The following is a 19762-nucleotide window of genomic DNA, read 5'->3' on the forward strand; positions in this document are numbered from 1 at the left end:
CGAAATGAGCGTAAAACTAATGTGACTAGCCAAATAAAAAATTGAATAATAATAACAATAAGCCGAATATCGTTTATATAGTAAATGATACTATAACAATAGTTATTTGTTATTTATCCGACAGTTGGACATTTGATAGTTCGAGACCGTAAAGTTAGAAGTTAAAATAGTACATATTTATCTACGCATTATGGACGTAGAAACAACTGACAGTAGTCCCGGAATAGAATTCGTTATGGCCAGGAGAAGAGGAAAGAGTAGGAGAAGCAGAAGCCGAAGAAGCAAGAACAGGAGGAGCAGTCGTCGCCGTCGTCGTAATATAAGCGGTGGCACCGACGATGATGATGCGGAAACGACCGACAGTGGTTCCGAAGTACAATATGTAGTGGCTAGGAGGGGTAGACGTAGGAGAAGGGGAAGAAGCAGTCGTCGCCGTCGTCGTAATATAAGAGGCGGAACTGATGACGATGATGACGCGGAAACGACCGATGGCGGTTCCAATGTAGAATTCGTTGAGGCTAGGAGAAGAAGACGTAGGAGAAGCAGGAGAAGCAACCGTGGCCGTCGTCGTAGCATAAACAGTGGAACTGATGATGAAGACGCGGAAACAACCGGCGGCGGTTCCGGTGTAGAATTCGTTGAGGCTAGGAGAAGAAGACGCAGGAGAAGCCGAAGAAGCAGTCGTCGTCGTCGTCGTAACATAAGCGGTGACACTGACGATGAAGACGTGGAAGCAACCGACGGCGGTTCCGATGTAGAATTTGTTGAGGCTAGGAGAAGAAGACGTAGGAGAAGCAGGAGAAGCAACCGTGGCCGCCGTCGTAGCATAAGTGGTGGCGCTAACGATGATGACGCGGAAGCAACCGACGGCGCAGCCGATGTAGAATTTGTTGAGGCTAGGAGAAGAAGACGTAGGAGAAGCCGCAGAAGCAGTCGTCGCCGTCGTCGTAGCATAAGCGGTGGCGCTGACAATGATGACGCGGAAGTAACCGACGATGAAACGGGAATAGTGGTGGCCAGGAGAGGAAAGAGTAGAAGGCGAAGAAGCCGAAGGAGACGAAGACGGTCTGGCAGCCGTAGTCGCAGTGGATTGGACGAGTCCACTAATGAAATGATGGACGCGCCAACAACATCATCAGCCTCCGAAGACTTGACCGTCACACGTAATGAGGACCAACCGCCCGAGTAATTTCTCGTTTTTTATCTATCATAATCGCATTTCTCGAATAAAGACACAATTTCACGCGAATCGAGTATTTTTTTCATGCTACACAACCAGAATCATGTTTTAGATTCTTCCACCTAGGGGCAACAACATTTTTCCACCCCTGTTCCCTGAAGTGTAAAACTAAAAATAAGTGTCTCCAACTATTCATTGAAAACCCGCTCACAATTCGTTTTTCCCATTTCAGTACACTATTACATAATATTTGTAACTAATATCAAATCCAAAATAATAACTGAGTTATAATTATATAAATAAATTGATAGAAAATTGTGATGACTGATATATGTGAAAGACTGATGGTGGCACTTTTAAATAATTTAGTGCCTTTCGGTCTGAATGCCCCACACCCATACAAAACAAGACAATACCAATACCTATATGTCAATAAAATACTATGTCAAATAAAATACCCTTAAATGTATATACATTTTTTACGCTACTAAATAATTAAATGATTTTATAGTATAATATATAATTTTATTTATTCAAAAATAATTTTCCATTGAGAATACAAAAAAATCGATTTGGTTTTATTTAAAATCACTGTAAAATATTTCAGGGGAGCTATTACTCCCTGAACCGCCCCTTAAATACGGCTCTGTACACATCAGTACATTACTGAATATTGTATAAGCGTAACATAAACAGTGGTGCGCCTACCAGAGAAGAGGGAGGGAGTGTCAAAAACGGAGGTCTCCAAATGCTTACCGGCTTCAAGGAGCCACGGGCCAAACAACAATGGTTTATTTCCGTACAACTAAACATATATCAAAATCTCAATAATCGGTGGCAGTATGGTAGTATCGAATTTACTTAGCACATTTGTCAATATTATTTGTCTAATAAAGGAAATAAAAATCATATTATTGCGATTATTGGTCTTGTATCAGTAATATTGTAACATTTCTAGTGTTTAACAATTTTTAAATTAATTTTAATAAAAGAAATAGCTCTCTTAGTTGTGTTACACATTAAGCAAAAAAGGGAATTATTATCAAAAAAAGAAGAAAACGCACAAAGGCTTTTTGGGCGTACAGCAAGATACGTAGAAAGTGATTATTAGGAAATATACTATTAGGAAATTTTAAACATAAAATCCTCAAAACAAAATATAATTAGACGCCATTTTTATAATCCATAACCATTAAAATAAATGGTTCTACATTCAAATTGATATTTTTTAAATATATAAATGCACGAAGAACTAAAAAATAATAATTCCTTTAAAAAAAAAATTGTAATTATATTTCAACACAATAAAACGCAATCAATTATAATACAATTTTAGTATTATTTTATAATAGTAAAATTTTATATGTTTGTATAAAATACTTTTTCTCTTAAAAATGTTATATGTAATTGAAAACATTGAAAACGGTAAAATTGGTTTTTTACTCGTAATATGAATCTTTTGAAGTAAGGCAGTACACTAATGTCGTAGGTATTGACAATATACAAACATTAACTAATGAATAATAGTATAGGAGAAAACTTTTGAAAACAATTAGTAATCATATTTTTTTTCCAAATTATCTTAAATAGTATTATTTTGCCTAAGTAACTCATTCTACCCTGTTAGAACTGATAGAAATAAAACTTTTTCATATAGTTTTTAATTTTTAAGCCCTAGCAGATAGTATAAATGTTTATTGTAATTAAACTGCATGAACAATCAATCACGTATAAATAAGAGTACAAATTTATTAATTTTTAAATCGGCTTAAAATATTAAAATAATACAACTAATTTAATTATTTGCTATTTTTAATTTACAGAAAACATTTTTGTATGTAAATAATTATATACAATTTAAGATTGATAATTTTAAATAAATAATAAAAAATTTCATTACTCATGAATAGTTGTATACAGTGGAATATGTAGGTTTTTATTTCGTAGGGGGTTAATTTTGTATTTGATTTTTGGGGGAAAGGAAGGTGGAAGCACACTATTACGACAAAAATTACTTTAACAATATAAGACTTCTCAACTGTCTTTACACTATCAGAGAAATAAGAAACTCAATTTTTTTAAAGTATAAAAACTACATTATAATAAACAATTTTTTTATCAGAGCCACTCAAAATTCATCACATATTTTCTTAAAAGAATAAACATATTTTATAAATATAAAATTTTAAATTATCGCATAAGCAACATTCTCAGTATCGCGACAAATTTTAGGAAACCCCCAGCACTAAAACATATCCATATTAAAAATAACAATTTTTAACAATGGTGTTTTTCATTTCGGAGAAAACCCGCTCCCCTACCACATAAATACGTCGTTAGTAATATAAAATATAAAATGCTTCACTATATTGTTTTAATGTATATTTTTCTTTTTAATTCTTTTACAAATTATGTTCTCCTAGTTTGTAGCAAATAAAAATAAATTGTCTCTTTTAATTATGGGCTAAATAATATTTAACTTGCTACTATTAAACATTTTCAACTTAAAAGTAAATTTTTGAATTATATTTAAGAAATCTATTTGTTATCAATTCCAATAACAACATTCCCACTTAGTTACCTACTCTTAATAATTTAATTTGTTTGTTTAATAAGATTTAATGCTGCATCGTCTATTAAATAATAAATATCCTCATTTTGGAAAAGTTAATAACATAAAACGTTATTGGTTTCCATACCAAACCTTGGTTGTAAGAAGACAACTAAGAACTCTTAGAACTCTTAACTCTATGAATTACCCACTAGCTAATCTTTATAGTTAAAATAATTAAATCTCCAAGTAAATACAATTTATTTATTTTTTTTTTTTTTTATTTAAATTTAAATCTATGAGATTACTGGGCCTCACTGAGACATACTCGTGTGGAAGTATAATTTGAATGATTAACCCTTAAATGGAATTATGTCTTAAACACCAACCTATTAGATGTACAAATCTTGAAAGTTTTTAAGATCTACAACTTATTAAACAAATGATGTTTTAATTTGGAAAAAATAATAATCAGTCTTAATGTATTAGGAATTAATAAAATAATTCAAAATGTATTTTTGTAATAATATTGGCAATACATTTAATGTTTATTCAGGTTATAATCAGTACATTATTTTCCAATTTCATTAGTAATAATTTTGCTTATTGATTATTTTAGATAATTAAAACATGAAAAAAGTATTTATGAAAACTAGAAAATCAAAAAACTAAAATTTATTGCAATTATATATTATAAAAATAACTTATTAAATTTTTTAAACTTTATCAATAATAAGACAAGTAAGAAAATATCATATTTTATATAATATATTTTTTTTAAGAATTGAAATATGTATATCAAATACATTTAAATTATAAGCTCGATAAATGTTGAAAGACACAGTCATTTATGTTTTTTTAATCTTTACATAAAATTATCTGAGTCATATCCAGAGTAATCGGTATTTGGTGTCATATTTTCCGACTTCATAAGAGATGAATACGATCTATAAAATATAAATAAATGTTAAAATAAGTATTATTAAATTATTCATATTTATTATCACCTCAGTTCAGCAGCTTCACGTTTTTGACGATCTTCTTCTTTTTTATTTTCTATCTGAATTTTACGTTCAATTTTTTTCTTCTCTGCTTCTCTACGATCTCTGTCTGCTTTGTCACTGTCATAATCGATTTTAATAGATTTTTCGGTTTTATGCAGTCTATTAACAATGCTCTTTTCTTTTTTTACATTTACTTTTTTCACCTAGACAAAATTATTTCTATGAATTTGTTTTACTTAAACATATAATACAAACTTACAATACTAGGATTGTGAAACGAGACTTCTCCTGGTTTCATCCCTGGTAATTTTTTAAGATTTGACCACATGGTGTAGATCACCTTAACTTCAGCTAATTTACATCCTTGAATACTGTTTGCCTTAACAAGTTGACATGCATCTTCTAATAATTCCTTAGGAATGTTATCTATTGTTTGACCCTACAATCAATTTTAATAAGAAATGTAAAATGCAATATACTATTTGATTGTACAAGATATGTATATAAGTTCACGATTAAATATTAATTAGGCATAATTTTACTATTGTACCATTATAAATAAATCAAAATCCAATTTGCTATTTTAAAATACATGAATATTTTTTCTGAATTTGATTATAACTAATAATGTATAATATACCTATGTATTAATAAATTATTATTATTATTTTTATTTTTTTATTATTTTATATTATTATTATTATTATTATTATTATGACTAATAGTTCAATATTGCCGTATATATTAATTTTGCATAAATTGTACTGATTATGAGGAATATTATAAGTTACAAATTTAAATTTCAAAGAATCACTTCAAAAATCACAAAATAAAAAGTTCAATTTAAAATAATACCTCTTTTAATCTTAGATACACATGTGCTGATGATATATTTTCCACATGAAACCAAACATCCTCGGGCAGCATATTTTCAATAAGTTCATCATCTAAAAAAAATATTATATATTATTAATATATAATTTTTATATTAGTAGATTTAAATATAAATATAATAAACAAAAAATGAAATGCAATCATTTTTTTTTTTTAGTTTTAAATTAATTATTCAATACAATGTATTTTTTTTCATAATATAACTTTTTAAATTTTTTTTATCAATAAATTAATTACATACCATGTGTAATTAAAAATTTTATGATTGATTATAAAAATAAAAATATTTGATGATTTTTTTTTTTAAATCCTTTAGTTATCTATTATTTTCATATTTAAATCCTTTAGTTATCTATTATTTTCATATTTACTATATTTGGTATAAAACACTAAATTATTGTGCAAAAATAGGTACATATTTATATATAACATTTAATATCGAGGTGTTCAAAATGGCAATTAAGCAAATAGAATAATTTTGATTTGAACTATATAATAAAAAAAGTACATTATTGATACAAACCTAAAAATGTATTCAGTCATTGTAACATTGTACTATGTATGGATTTATAAAAAATATTTGTTAAAAACTACATCATCAAGTACTATCCAAATAAAATTTTACACAAAGAATATATCATATATAAAATCCTACTAGGATATATAAGACAGCTATTTATAAACACAAAAATGTTCTTGTTCTGTTTCTTAAAAGAGAGGTCTATTTGTTTTATCCAGTTCAGAAAAATTTCACCGTCATCCAAGCACGATTTATATTTTAATATTAAGTACATAAACAAGGTGAACATCATATCGGAGAACATAGAGCGTTTATCCAGAGTCAATTTCATGTTAAATAATGTCAAAATCAAGGGACTTGTAAAAATGAGCATATTAGATGGGATATCGTGTTAAGGGAGAATGTCTTAAATGGGTTCTACTGTATGTACATTAGTCATCGAGGAGAATGGTTATAAAAAAAAATAAAAATGGTATCAATTTTTGCTTACTTTCATGACTGTCTACTCCTCTCACCAAGTTGACAGGCGGGTCGACAGCTGAAAAAAAAAATAAAAACAAACACCGATCGTTTGAGAAAAAAAATTGAAGTTGATCAACGTCATAAAGCAAACGGAACTTAAGTCACCTGTACTTGTGTACTGCAACACCATTGCGCCGCGACAACGTGGCTGATCGTTTCGACGTTACCGGTTCTCGGGCCACGCGAAAGGACGTTTACCGGTGTTGAGATGTCGGTAGATGATCGCGATAAGGGGCAAAATGAACAAGAACGTATTCGCGCGCGCGACAACGGTGCAATCGATCGTTAATGAACGGATTTAGGTTTTCGACGGACAGTAACGGTCTGCGGTTGCGAAAGCGATATCCGGTTTCTGCGATCGCGTAGCCTGAACAACACGGGTCGAATGGCGTTCGCCTCCAACAACGATCGTCACTTGCGTGTGTAATTAACAAAGGGTAATGGTATGAGAATTCTTATTGGCTCGTGTTCAAGAACCAGGGATGATGGTGATGACGACCGTGCGAACGATCGGACAGACGACCGGACCAACGGGCGCGAGAGTGCGGAAACGCGAACGGTTCCGGCGGCATGCAGAAATAACGTGTTGATTACGGTTATCGCTGATAACATTGAACGTTTACGTTTTTTAATGTGTCACGATAACGGGACGGCGGCGAGACAAGATCGCAACGGCACTCCAACGATCGCGCCCGTTCGGTCGGCCATGTTTTTTGGCGAACACGCTGTTATCATATTTGTTTTCGTTTCAACACAACCACGATTGAAGATGTGTATCACGGTTAATAACCGGTAGATAACCGTGATGTATATAAATATGTCTATAGATTTATAGATGTGTATGTTCAATCGTGAACACAACTTTGCTCACGACCGACGGTGAACAGTTCCGGATTCGATTCAATTCGGACGTATTTTGTTTGCCGTCGTTGTTGAGCAATTTACACACGTTTATTCGTAATCATGGATCACGTGTGTGCCGTGATATCGTGCAGGAATAGCAAATTGCGTACAAAAGAACATGGCATCAAAATGCACAGGTTTCCTAGGGATATGCCTCGGTAAGTAAATTCAGTCCGTATTTTCTTCAAACGATCATAATCAATTACTTCGTGTGTTTAATCGTTTTAGTCGTTATCAATGGTTAACGAACTGTAACAGATTAGATCTTCATAACAAAATTGCAAACAACTATCGTGTCTGCGACAAACATTTTACTTCTAAAATGTATACGAACTCTGAACAAACATTTTTATTGCCAACAGCTGTTCCTACCCAGTTCAGTTAGTAAACAAATAATTATTAATGGTATATTTTTCATTTATTTATACTTGGTTATTATTCCTTTAGAAGCAACTGCTGTTTTTACTGATGCATCTACAGTAAAAAGAAAAAATGATTTTCTTTTCAAGAAACTCGATAGTTCTGGCAAACTGAAAAAATCAAACATTTCAATTTCAAAATCTTGTAAATATAGAAGAAATTAACTTTGTAAACTATAGTATAATAATTATTTTGTAATTTATTATTAAAAAGGTGAAATGTCATCAAACGGAATCACAATACCAGAATGTAGTGAAACTTCTACTGTTACTTGCAGCCAAACAACACAGCTGCAATCTGTTAACACACCTAAAAAGAAAAGTATAAGTTCCTCAGTTCCTAAATTGAAAAATAAATTCAAGACAATATCAGAAGGTAAGCATACTAATAAAACACTAATTTCAGAAATGCTTAAATCTGTCGATCATTTTAATGAAGTTAAAGATTTGCACTTGTCAACCAATTTAATAATGTTGATGAAAAATTATGTAAAATTAGTTAATAGAAAACTTCTATACTCGTAAATTAGTCAACTTAAACAATTTGCTCTTACAATTTATTTTTTTTTTTTTTTTGACCCATTGTATATAGATATTTAAAAAACATTTTACAACTATCTAGATCTAGAAAATTATAAAGAATTACATACAGAAAATTGAAAGCGCAAGATTAAATTATATTTTATTTAATTATATTGTACTAAAATTAAAAAATTTAAAAGACGATGCAAGAAACGGTATTTTATGTGTAGATGAAATGTCCATCAAAACAAATCTGTTTTATAATTTATTAAAATACTGTATTTTTGGTTTAAGTCATCAATCTTGCAAAACATGTTGTTTGTTTTATGATCGGAAATCATTTTTACTGTAATTTCTCGACTGAAAAGTATTTCAGTTAACATCACAGTTTTTACTACTAATCAAGGAGCAATTTTTTTTTAGTTTTGCTAATGAGATATATGTAGTAAACATTCTTATTTCTTTATGAATCTTTTCAAAATAATTTATGTATTTGTTGAGTCAACAAGAAACAATATTTTAAATATCGTCTTGAAGTTTCAAATAACCTGACAGATACTTAAATGATTTTTAAAAGCTGACCAAAGTATAAATCGCTGTGCACCTTAACTCACTGATACATACATTACTCCAGGACTATTTCAAAAAATTAAAGTATCTTATGTTTATATTATCTTATATCTCTTAATCTTTTTTTGTGGTTATACGATTATTAAGGTTGCCTCATGAGTAAAAAAAACAATCCCAAACCCCTTACACCTTTCTCTGCCCTGTAACATCATAGTTGTATAAAATCAGGGGCTTGCTATATTCCATACATATTTCGCTGTACAATTTACCCTATTTATTTTCAAAAAGAATACACACATTGAACTCAAAAAATGTAATATATATATATATTAATAAAACCATATATTTCTAAACAAGATTCATTAAACAAAACTCATGCATTTTTAATTATTTTAACACATTTAGTAATATCTAGTTTATTTTGAAACTGTTTCCTTGATTAATAGATATTTTTAAAAGTTTAGATTCTTGTTTTAATTACCTATATTATTTACTTAATCTGTCAAAATTATCATCTCTCTTAAATTAATCTGTTGAACAGTGAAATTGAAGAACTATATTAAAAAAATTATTTGAGCTAATACTTTGCGACCAATAACTGCAAATCTATCGAGCAAAATAATTTTTAGTCTTTTTATTTAATGTTTGTATATTCGCTTATAAAATAAATTAATGTATAAAGTTAAAAATTCATGTTAAATTTTTATTCACTGTATTATATATCATTTTTATCCCTTTAAATATTCTATTTTGTGTGTATAACTGTAACTTATAAATGCATATATAAAATAATATTTAAGTGTTTGCTGAATAATGAATTATATAATTTACTAACAATTATTGTCAAATATTAGGTACTTCCAACACTTTTTTGTGCTGCATACAGATATCATTCTTATGATAACGTAAAAATAAATACTGTATCCCTAATAAAATCAAATTGTGCTCCCTGTATTAAAAATGTGTGTTGGATTTTGGATGTCTCAACCCCTGCAGGATCTTTTGGTATGGAAATCTATCAACGGTAACTATTTAATTAAAAATTTACCCCTAAAAACAGATATATTTTAGGCCCTAGCATCATGTGATCTTCATTAAACACATTTTGTTCTCAATTACACTTTCATTGCATATTGAAAAATTATAAATCAATAACTTATTAGAACTTAATTGTAAAATTACAAATCTCAGCTGTAACTCATCAATACAAGTATAATTTTGCAAATAAATAAAACCATTTTTTTTTAGTGAACAACAGATATACCTAAATATTTCTTAAAAATCTCAACCACAAATTATAACAGTAGTAATATCCGGTTATCTTCCAGTGTAATGGAATAAAGTAGTCCCAGAGGCGTACCCAAGAATTTTTTATGGGGAGAGAGGTCCAACATTTTTATTTTATCTGTTCTCTAATTATAATTTTAGTTTAATTCAATACTAACAAATTACTGTTAAGTAATAGGCACAATAGTTATACGCACATCACACATATTATAAACAAAAATTTACTGCAATAGGAAGGTACCATAATTTGAAATCAATTTATATTTGGTAGTAAAATTTTATAAGAAAATACATTATTTAATTAATAAATAATAATAATTTTTCAATAAATAGTAAATATTCAAAGTGATTTAATAAACATATCCTATCACATCCACTCTTCAACGGTTGAACTGGCGGCACGCAATAAGATTATATAATATAATTTAAAATAAATAATAATTATATTAAAATTTTTAGTTCCTGCTTTTTAATATAATTTATTGTTGTTAATAAATTATTTTATTATTTAAATCCAAAAAACATTTATTCATTGAAATTAATTCTAAGTATAATAATCACTGATCCATCTAGCATGGAGGTGCTTGCTAAGCTTGGACTAACACACATCTGAATCTTGGTATATTCTAACCCCCTTATATATTCTGATTCTGTGGTAATCTACCTGTATGGAATTGTGCCTTTCCCCCATTGGTTAATGTCTTGACCTGGTTTGAGTATTTAAAATAATCCCCTAGTCAGCAAATTAGCTTTTTCGATAACATAAGTCTACTCTTGTATGTTTTATTACTTAACTGGTTTTGATACTTCTACATTAAAGACAATGTGCCCTCATGTTAATCACACCCGAGTATATTATATTAACCAACTGAATTATGTGATGCTCCCATGTAATGGCCTACATTATGTATACCAGTAAGAGTCGTAAGGACCTACATCTATGTATATGTCCAATAACAATCTATAAACGTTGTATATTGAAAATAATGGGAAATTAAAATACACTATGTTTTATTATGATACTATTTACTATTAAATCATTGAGTATGTAGACATTTCATTGGGGGGGTTCTGGTTTGAACCGAACCACCCCTGGGGTAATACTTAGTCCTATTAAAAATGATTATAAGCAATGTACTATATTGAGATAATTGAACTTAAAATGTTTAATATTCCACCAATGGTAAAATATTTTTACTGAAATATCACTAAAAGCAATTAAATTCTATTATGTTAATTTTTCTTTTCCATATAGTATAATTTGTATTTACATACATTAGTATTAATATATAGATTTCATATTTATAAATAACTTCGGTTCTCCAATTGAGATCCCTATTTTATGATCTATAAAATTATAACAATCTTCATACAATAATAAAAATAGTTATATATAAACCTATATATTATATAATAAAAATAATAAAATCCTATTCTATAATAAAATCCTTTATATTTTAGTTAAAATTTCTTCTTAATATTTATTCGGTTGAGATAAAAATATATTTTTTGGAATAAATGTGATAAGTTTATACTTATATGCAGTATACACAAACAAGAGTTTATTTGAAATTTTTTTTTATTACGAAATTTTTAAACTTAAATTATATATTTCATTTTATTTTAGAAGTGATATTTTCTATGAATTCATGCATTAAAATTAAATTAGATTAATTATAATATTTATATGTATAATATACACTGTATATTCATAAACATATTATAATTTAACTTAGTAATTACAACTGATTATCTATTCAAAATTATAACATATATTTCCTTTTAAATAAATACTTGAGCAATTTAAAAGTAACACATATTATTTAATTAAATTCTATAACTATAATATTATTTACAATATAAAATAAAATATATACTTAAGTCTTTTAGTAACCTTTAATCAGATTCTAATAAATTATATTTTCGATGCATTTCAGCGACTGTAACTCCTTCTATAATAGCTAGTCTCCCCAAAACTTCTTGAGTGGCATCCTTAATTTCATTGTATTGATGTAAGGCTTTCATAATTTCATCTCTTTCTTTCTTCTTTTTCTCTAATATTTCTATTTCTATATCTAGTGAAATTTCCAATTCATCTAAGTGTTGTTGGTTGTCCTTAAATATCACAATTATCAATCGTAAATAAATCATAATATACAATAGTAATAATTATTAATTGATAAAAAATAACATTAATTTAACTTAAACCATTAACATTTGTAAAATGAAAAAGTGTGAAACTCCTAGGTTAGGTGAGATATAGGGATGGGTGAAATGTATTATCATACCTATTGGTTTTTTAATCTTACTGTGGTATCATTGCTTTCAAAAAAAAAAAAAAACATTCTGAGTGAAAAAGGTTGAGTGAATCAGTTAATATTTTTAAAGATCGTTGATGTACTAGGAGAACCAAATGAATGTAAATTAAACTATAATGTTCTAAGTTTCACAAAAAAAAAAAAAACATTTATAATTTGGGGAAATTTAAAATTGTTTTTGCCTATAAACAGTACAAATTGCATTAAAATAATTAATAACTATGAAATTTCTTTAAATTAATAATTAATATCGTTTATTAGACATTTTATGGTTCTAATTTTATCAAAATTTTATTTTGAAACAATTATAAATATTTTTTGTGACTTTCCAGTCACTTTTTTTTTCTTCTTTTTTATTTACAAAAAAATTATGAAAAATCTTAAATCTAATTTTCAAGCCTTAAGTATAAAAACTGAAGCACTAAGCACTTTTGATTACAAACATTTTGTAGGTTTTCGTTATTAATATTGTTTTATCAACATTTAATACTCAAACACTTGTAAAACTATTTTATTGCTATTGATATGTATTGAGAAATTAAACAAATAACTCTCTCTCTAATGTAGGAACTGGAACCCATTTGCTATCTTTTAACTTTTACGTTTATTAATTACGTATAGGAGCAATCTTTCTAGTTGAAATTGTGTAAATCAGACAAAAAAAATTTCTCATTTCGCTAAGAATTTAATAAAACAGTCAAATTGTATGGTATGTATAACAATTTTATTAAATATAATTACCATATTAATCCTATTAAAATTAAAGTTACCATCAGAAATATTAAAATATTTATCATTTGCACTTGAAAAATTTTATAAGCAAATAATATTAAACAAATAATTGCATTTCACTTTAATTTGATATTAAGTGTACAAAGCATATTATATTTAAATTATATTTTTAAGTTTCTAAAAATATTTTTATTTATCTTTTCTAGCGACTAAGTTTGAAAATATAATTCCAACTTAAGAATAATTTTTTAAAAGCCATATTAATAAAATTGTATACAATTATAAATAAGATAGAGAAACCTAAATACCCATTGGGACTGCACCTAGTTTGTAACCTGAAATTTTTATTTAATAAAATTTGTTTATTTATTTATTATTTTAAATAATAAAAATGTTTACACTTAGATATACATTAAATATGTATATATTTTTATTTGACAAAAAATTTTATGTATTTTTGGTAGGTAAATATTTTAACAGTTAAAAATCAAATTACCGATTCAGATGAATTACTAATTTTCATATTATCATTGTTATCCATGATTCTACTTTGACTGCTTTGTATCTGCAAATGTAGACTTATCTTTTGGTATTTCCAAATTCAAAGATGTTTGTTCGTATTGTATTCCGTATTCTTTCATACCATGCTATTTAAAAATAAAAACAAATAATGTAATTGTGGTTAAAGTTCATTTATCATTTTAACACAATAAACATACTTTTACACATTCAGTGTACAATTCAAATACTTTTTGACACTCTTGATTGTTATAATGACCATTCATATAATGTTCGGTAAACCAGACATTAAAACATTGATCATACTGATATTTTAAATCATTACATTTGGGATGAAAGCTGTCAAGTCGATCAGCACTTGAAGTAGCAGTAGCAGGGGAGCTATTATTACTATCACCCATCTATGATACAAATAATACAATATATTGTACAATACTTAATGATTGTTATTTAATAATAATAGCTAATAAAACAATAAAAGTCAAAATCATGAACAATTAAAAATGTATTTATATCCTGTCATTTCATAAAGAAATAGGTACATTAACATTCTGTTGTTCTTCAGAAAATAAGTATAAGTGATAAAAAATAATAATAATTTAGTTAATACTGATCTCCAATAATGGATACCAAAATAAAGTTACTCTTCAGTTTCATGAACTACATTTTTCAGTAATGTTAGAAATATCTTGCAACCGAAATTAAAATTTATATATTAAATTAGCACTAATAAAACAGATTGTATTGAATTGTTATCATTGAATTATTATATATATATATATATATTATTATAATGTATTTATTTATATTTATTTAAAATATTTATTTCATTTTGCAAACATTACTATGAAAATACAATAAAATGTAAAAGATTCTTGATAATAATATTTGCTCATAATTTTGAATTGATTACTATTAAGAAAATAATTAAATTTATTCATAATGATATAGGTATTCTTTAAACATAACTAGTAGTGCAACTTGATTGTATTTTAAAAGTAACTCGCTAAACAGTAGCTGTCAACTCACTCATACCTGTGTTTATCAACCAATTTATTTTCGGTGTGCCTCCAGAGACAAACACATACATAATTGAAAACTTGTCGTGCTTACTTATGGCGCTATCGGAGTGAAAATGACTTGAACTTGTATACGTCCACGTATCCGATGTTATTTCAAATTTACGATAGAATTTCACTCGTACGGACGACAATTGTGATTTACAGACGATGTACGGATTTCGATTGAGTTTCGGACGCTGAGGGCGATAGCGATTTAATAACGACGACAGAAATCGTTTCAATTTTCAAAGGTTAAACGCAATAGCGTGACATTTATTATCAAAAATATTTTGGAATTAAAAATCGTATTCGGTGATAAAAACGTTTTATCTCGCACGAGACCCACTAGTGGTAATAGTGATACAGGAAACTTGATGATAACGCGACGCCATCACGTGATTAGCACAATAATATAGACACTCGGTAACAATGGGGATTATAGTAATCGGTAATTACAATTGTAATTGGACGATATTTTATGGTTTCAAAACGTAATCGATCGAATTCATTATCTCGTCCATAAAAAAAAAACTCAAGCACTCTGTACTGCGGTCTGTTAAGGAAAAAAACGAATTATATTTCAGATCGATAGAACATAATTATCAGTAATAGTTTTTAATAAAAATTTATTGTTTCATATAATTAGCCCATAGGCAGGTCTACGGCTGCAACTTAGCGTGCCTATACTACCACTACAATTTTTAAAAAGCACCGGTCAACTGATATTTTATGCAGAACGGATTACCTATGATCCGGGTTGTAAATGCATTAGTAAATATTAGAAAACTATAAAGTATGCATTGTCAGCGTTCGAAATGGACCAAAACGGTGTTTTGATTCATAATATTATTAGCTTTTGTGTCCGTACCGGTTGGTTGAAATTAGAATTTAAAAGCTCTGGTTTGAAAAAAAAATTGCTATTTGGTAAGACATTTCTGACAGTACGACAAACAATAGAATTAAAATTATCAAATTTCCTTTTGAGAAAATATAATATAGAAGTTCTATTTTTATAGAAGTCTAAGGGGTTTGCATAACATTAATGATGTTGTAAATTAAATTACTGGAATAAATAATTTTAAAATATTTATAGACAAACTGTATTCTTTAAACCACCAATCTCCAAAATATAAAAATGAATTAGATAAGATAAGTAGCAAGTTCTTATACATTATACCTACATAGGTATTAAACTGTTAAGTATTTGCTTGTTGTGAATGCCTCTTAAACATTATTATCTTAACAATTCATTGATTCAGGTTTACCTACTTAATTTAAAAATATGTCATAATCTTATTCATAGAATCAATAATGTAAACAGTTTATCCTTAAAATATTCCAACATTACGTTGTTCGTTGCAATTAATATGAGAATGAGAACTAGGTACTTATTATTATTTAAATCTTATCATTGACATAATAACATTTTTTATATTCATATTATATAATAGTAATGTTTTGTAATGTTTATATTTACATAATGTTGGGTCTATACAATCAAGTTTAAGTTCTATTAATGTGACAGTTTTTTATAATTTTTCAAATCTGATTAGTTGAATTTAAATTCCCATTTAATTTCACACTTTATTGTAATTCATTTTCTTAATACATGAGTACATATATATAAAGATTTATAATTTGTAAATTGTACTTTGCATTTCTCAAGTCATAAAACTCTTGAGTATTGGCGGTCGATGAGTTTTTCAACATCCATTGTAAATATCAGGATTGAAACAAATAATACATAATTATTACATGAACTCAATATTATCTGTAATATACCTAGCTCGTAGAAATAATTTAAATATAAATACTATTCAAAAAATCCTTAAACTTATTAAAGAAAAAATTCAATATAATATTGTTAACTATTGTACTTTAAAATATCAAAATAATATATTTCACAAATATGCTAAAATGTTGAATAAAAATACAAATAATGTAAAAATTGCTTTTAAAACTAATAATAATTTAATCAAACATACAAATAATATAACTATAAAATGCCCCTTATTTTGAAAATGCTGTAATATATAAACATATATATAATTTTAATACTTTTTATATACTTGTAGGTAAGAAAAATATATATTTTAAAATAAGATATACAAAACACTCTTCTGAAATAAAATTTAAAAAGACTACCCCTAATTCAAATTTTGCTAAACATGTTTTAGAAAATAATTATAATTTACATTTTGATATCAATACAGACTTAGAAGAGTAACACATACACAATGAAATAAAGAAAAATAATTTTAATAACAATTTAAACGTACAAACCTATTTTAAAAATAATATCTTATATCAATATACATTTTGAATAATAAATAATAATAACCACAGTATTTATATTTTTTAATATGTCTATGTCTAATAAAAACTAATTTTAAATAATCTCTCCTATTAAAATAAACTATCTCTATGTAAAATGACTAATTTTTCTCAATGTATTCTTTCCTTTATTTGTTCATATTCATTCGTAATTATATCAATTTTGTATAGGTATACCTGACAAATTTTTAATTGTTAACTGGTATAACTTTAAAAATAAATTAATACTTAAGGCTAAGCCTTTGTTTCTATAAATAAACTAATTATATATTAATTTACGTGTGTTAATAATTTACTAATTTTTGTTTTATTACTATATTAAAACAATTTTGGTTAGACAAAAATTTTAAAAATATTATTAATACATTTCAAATTTTTAAATTTCTTGTACTTCTTTTTAAATAAAACATGATCACAGTTACTATTAAAACTTTTTTTTTTTAAGTATTTGAGTGTTACATTTTAACAATACTTGACAAAAATCACGAAAATCAGCAATATTTTTGTTGTTAAAAGTTCATAAAACTTACCATTTTTGCATTAAGAATGGTCCTCCTCATTAAATTGGACATTGATTCTATTTCAACAAATACCCATCTTTTTGCCCTCACAGTATACCAATTTCAACCAATATTTCGTTGTATCATACGTTGGCATTAACTTATAAATAAATACATTTTTTTTAATATTATTACTAAAGCACAAATCTTGGGGACAATAATCCCCCTTTATTTAGTAGGTGGGTAAGCAATTTATTAATACTCGGCGGTTAATTTTCATTAGGTATAACAGTAAGCATACGTCAATACAATTAGTAATATTATGTAATTTATATAATTTATATAAGCATCTAATATTTTTTTACACAGGAGGATATTGAATGTTTAAGTTTGATCTCCCCTCCCCTTTATAATTCCAGTTTGCACCGCTGTACTAAAGTAATTGATTAAATAGTCAATAAATAGTAAATAACAAAATTGATTCTTTAATTGAATCATGAATTTCAAGTGGTCCATCTCGATTTTTTATCAAAATAGACTTTGCTATATTTTTTTCATCTACACGCACCCTTGGTATTTAAGAATCTGTGTAATCGTGTTACTGAATATTGATGCACAAAACATTAAAATTTATTGCGATTTTATACGATACCTATGCCCGATCATTACGGGAGTTTCGAAGATTCCCGACCGGGCTAATTGATAACTTTCGTAATAATCACTGTTTTGTTGATAGCGCGCTGATATGGCAACTACGATTAGGTTATGTTAGATTGAAATTATTATCTGCTGACTCGTTCGGCGTACCTCGAACACCGACGAATTCACAGAAAAACTTGTCACGAGGTTTCTCTCTGGAAAAAAAAAAAATCTGTTATCCGTGTATCATTATCGTTTATAAAGTTTCGAAAATTTTTGTTATCGTCCCGGCGGCGATTTATCCGTATCACGAACATAATATTATTGTTATAGCATCTGAACGTTTTTCAAGTATAAATATTATTGTCGTCCGTACATTGAACGCAACGTTATGTTCGTTTTAATCTTACCGATTTAAAAAAGGTAATATCTATTATGGATTAAATAAAACTAGTGTTTAATCGTGACTATATTGTTAAAGACAATCGTCGCCGGCCGACCTTAACATTCGGTTTCAATTTTGTACATCGTCCTTCGCCGTCTCATCTTTTTCAGTATATTGTACTTTGCTGATGCTGACGGTGGCTGTATAGTTTTATTAGTAGAGCGCGGATTTGTATGCACTTGCATATTTATTCTGGTTTATCATATGATATGCTAAGTGAGCACAATATTTGTTTCATAACATAACAATTTAAAAAATGAAACTTTTTTAGCGCATATTTGGTTGGTTTTTAATGCATATAAATCCACGCTCTATTTATTAGTGTTGCTGTCATCGGTTAATGATATTAACGTGTACATGCTTTTGTCACTTGTTGTGGTCACTAATTTTAATTTTTTTTTTCTGTGATAGCGTTTTTATCAGCATTTGAAGTTCTACAATCCAGTTCCGATTTTATTGAATACAAATTTTTCAAATCAAAATATTATACTTCTACTGTTATGGCATCATATGAAGACAAATTGATATCGATGGACGGAATCGAAGATTTTCTCGAAAAATCTACATCCAATTGCACTGATAAATCTACTACCAAATGCCTTGAAGAATCTATGCCTGGAAGTCCTGAACCAGTTACATGTGAAAATCTTGACCAGTCAGTGTTTGAATGTCTTGAATCGATTATACGTAGAAGTCTTGAACAATTAATGTATGAAAATTGTATAGAATTTACATTTGAATGTCCTCAACAATTTTTATCTCAAAGTCCTAAACGACTTATGCCCGAAAATTCTGAACAATCTACATCTGAAAGTCCTCAACAATTAACATCTCAAAGTCCT

At 27.6% G+C, this 19762-nt stretch overlaps 3 protein-coding genes across 7 annotated transcripts in view; 1 reads left to right on the forward strand and 2 right to left on the reverse strand.

Moving 5' to 3' along the window:
* Positions 1–4483: 4483 nt before the first annotated feature.
* LOC112679897 (coiled-coil domain-containing protein 25) lies at positions 4484–7352 on the reverse strand. The gene is made up of 6 exons (XM_025549833.1): positions 6777–7352; positions 6640–6687; positions 5591–5682; positions 4995–5174; positions 4739–4938; positions 4484–4678 (listed from the first exon to the last, which is right to left on the reverse strand). Exons 1-6 carry the CDS (start codon positions 6799–6801, stop codon positions 4597–4599), a joined length of 627 nt encoding a protein of 208 aa, XP_025405618.1. The 5' UTR covers positions 6802–7352; the 3' UTR covers positions 4484–4596.
* A 137-nt stretch (positions 7353–7489) lies between these two features.
* The window catches only part of LOC112679896 (uro-adherence factor A-like), a 16789-nt gene continuing 4516 nt past the window's right edge, over positions 7490–19762 (forward strand). The window contains exons 1-5 of one of the 3 annotated variants that reach the window (XM_025549830.1): positions 7490–7732; positions 7803–7954; positions 8022–8138; positions 8208–8369; positions 19332–19757. In XM_025549830.1, coding sequence (XP_025405615.1) covers positions 7635–7732; positions 7803–7954; positions 8022–8138; positions 8208–8369; positions 19332–19757 — 955 coding nt within the window. In that variant the 5' untranslated portion in view covers positions 7490–7634. The remainder of the gene's footprint in view (positions 7733–7802; positions 7955–8021; positions 8139–8207; positions 8370–19331; positions 19758–19762) is intronic. The other 2 variants (XM_025549831.1, XM_025549832.1) reach the window with 2 other exon arrangements.
* On the reverse strand, positions 12420–18578 carry LOC112679898 (TP53-regulated inhibitor of apoptosis 1-B-like). 3 transcript variants are annotated; one of them, XM_025549836.1, is made up of 4 exons: positions 18489–18578; positions 14142–14342; positions 13919–14069; positions 12420–12487 (listed from the first exon to the last, which is right to left on the reverse strand). In XM_025549836.1, the coding sequence occupies exons 2-3, from the start codon at positions 14340–14342 to the stop codon at positions 13968–13970; spliced, it is 303 nt and encodes a 100-aa protein (XP_025405621.1). In that variant the 5' UTR covers positions 18489–18578; the 3' UTR covers positions 12420–12487; positions 13919–13967. The 3 variants fall into 3 exon arrangements, with proteins under 3 accessions (XP_025405621.1, XP_025405620.1, XP_025405619.1); XM_025549835.1 differs by lacking the exon at positions 18489–18578 and adding an exon at positions 15055–15326; XM_025549834.1 differs by lacking the exon at positions 18489–18578 and adding an exon at positions 14977–15325.

Source organism: Sipha flava, unplaced genomic scaffold (genome assembly GCF_003268045.1).
Source record: "Sipha flava isolate LNK unplaced genomic scaffold, YSA_version1 170_pilon_pilon, whole genome shotgun sequence".
NCBI classification, from domain to species: Eukaryota; Metazoa; Arthropoda; class Insecta; order Hemiptera; family Aphididae; genus Sipha; species Sipha flava.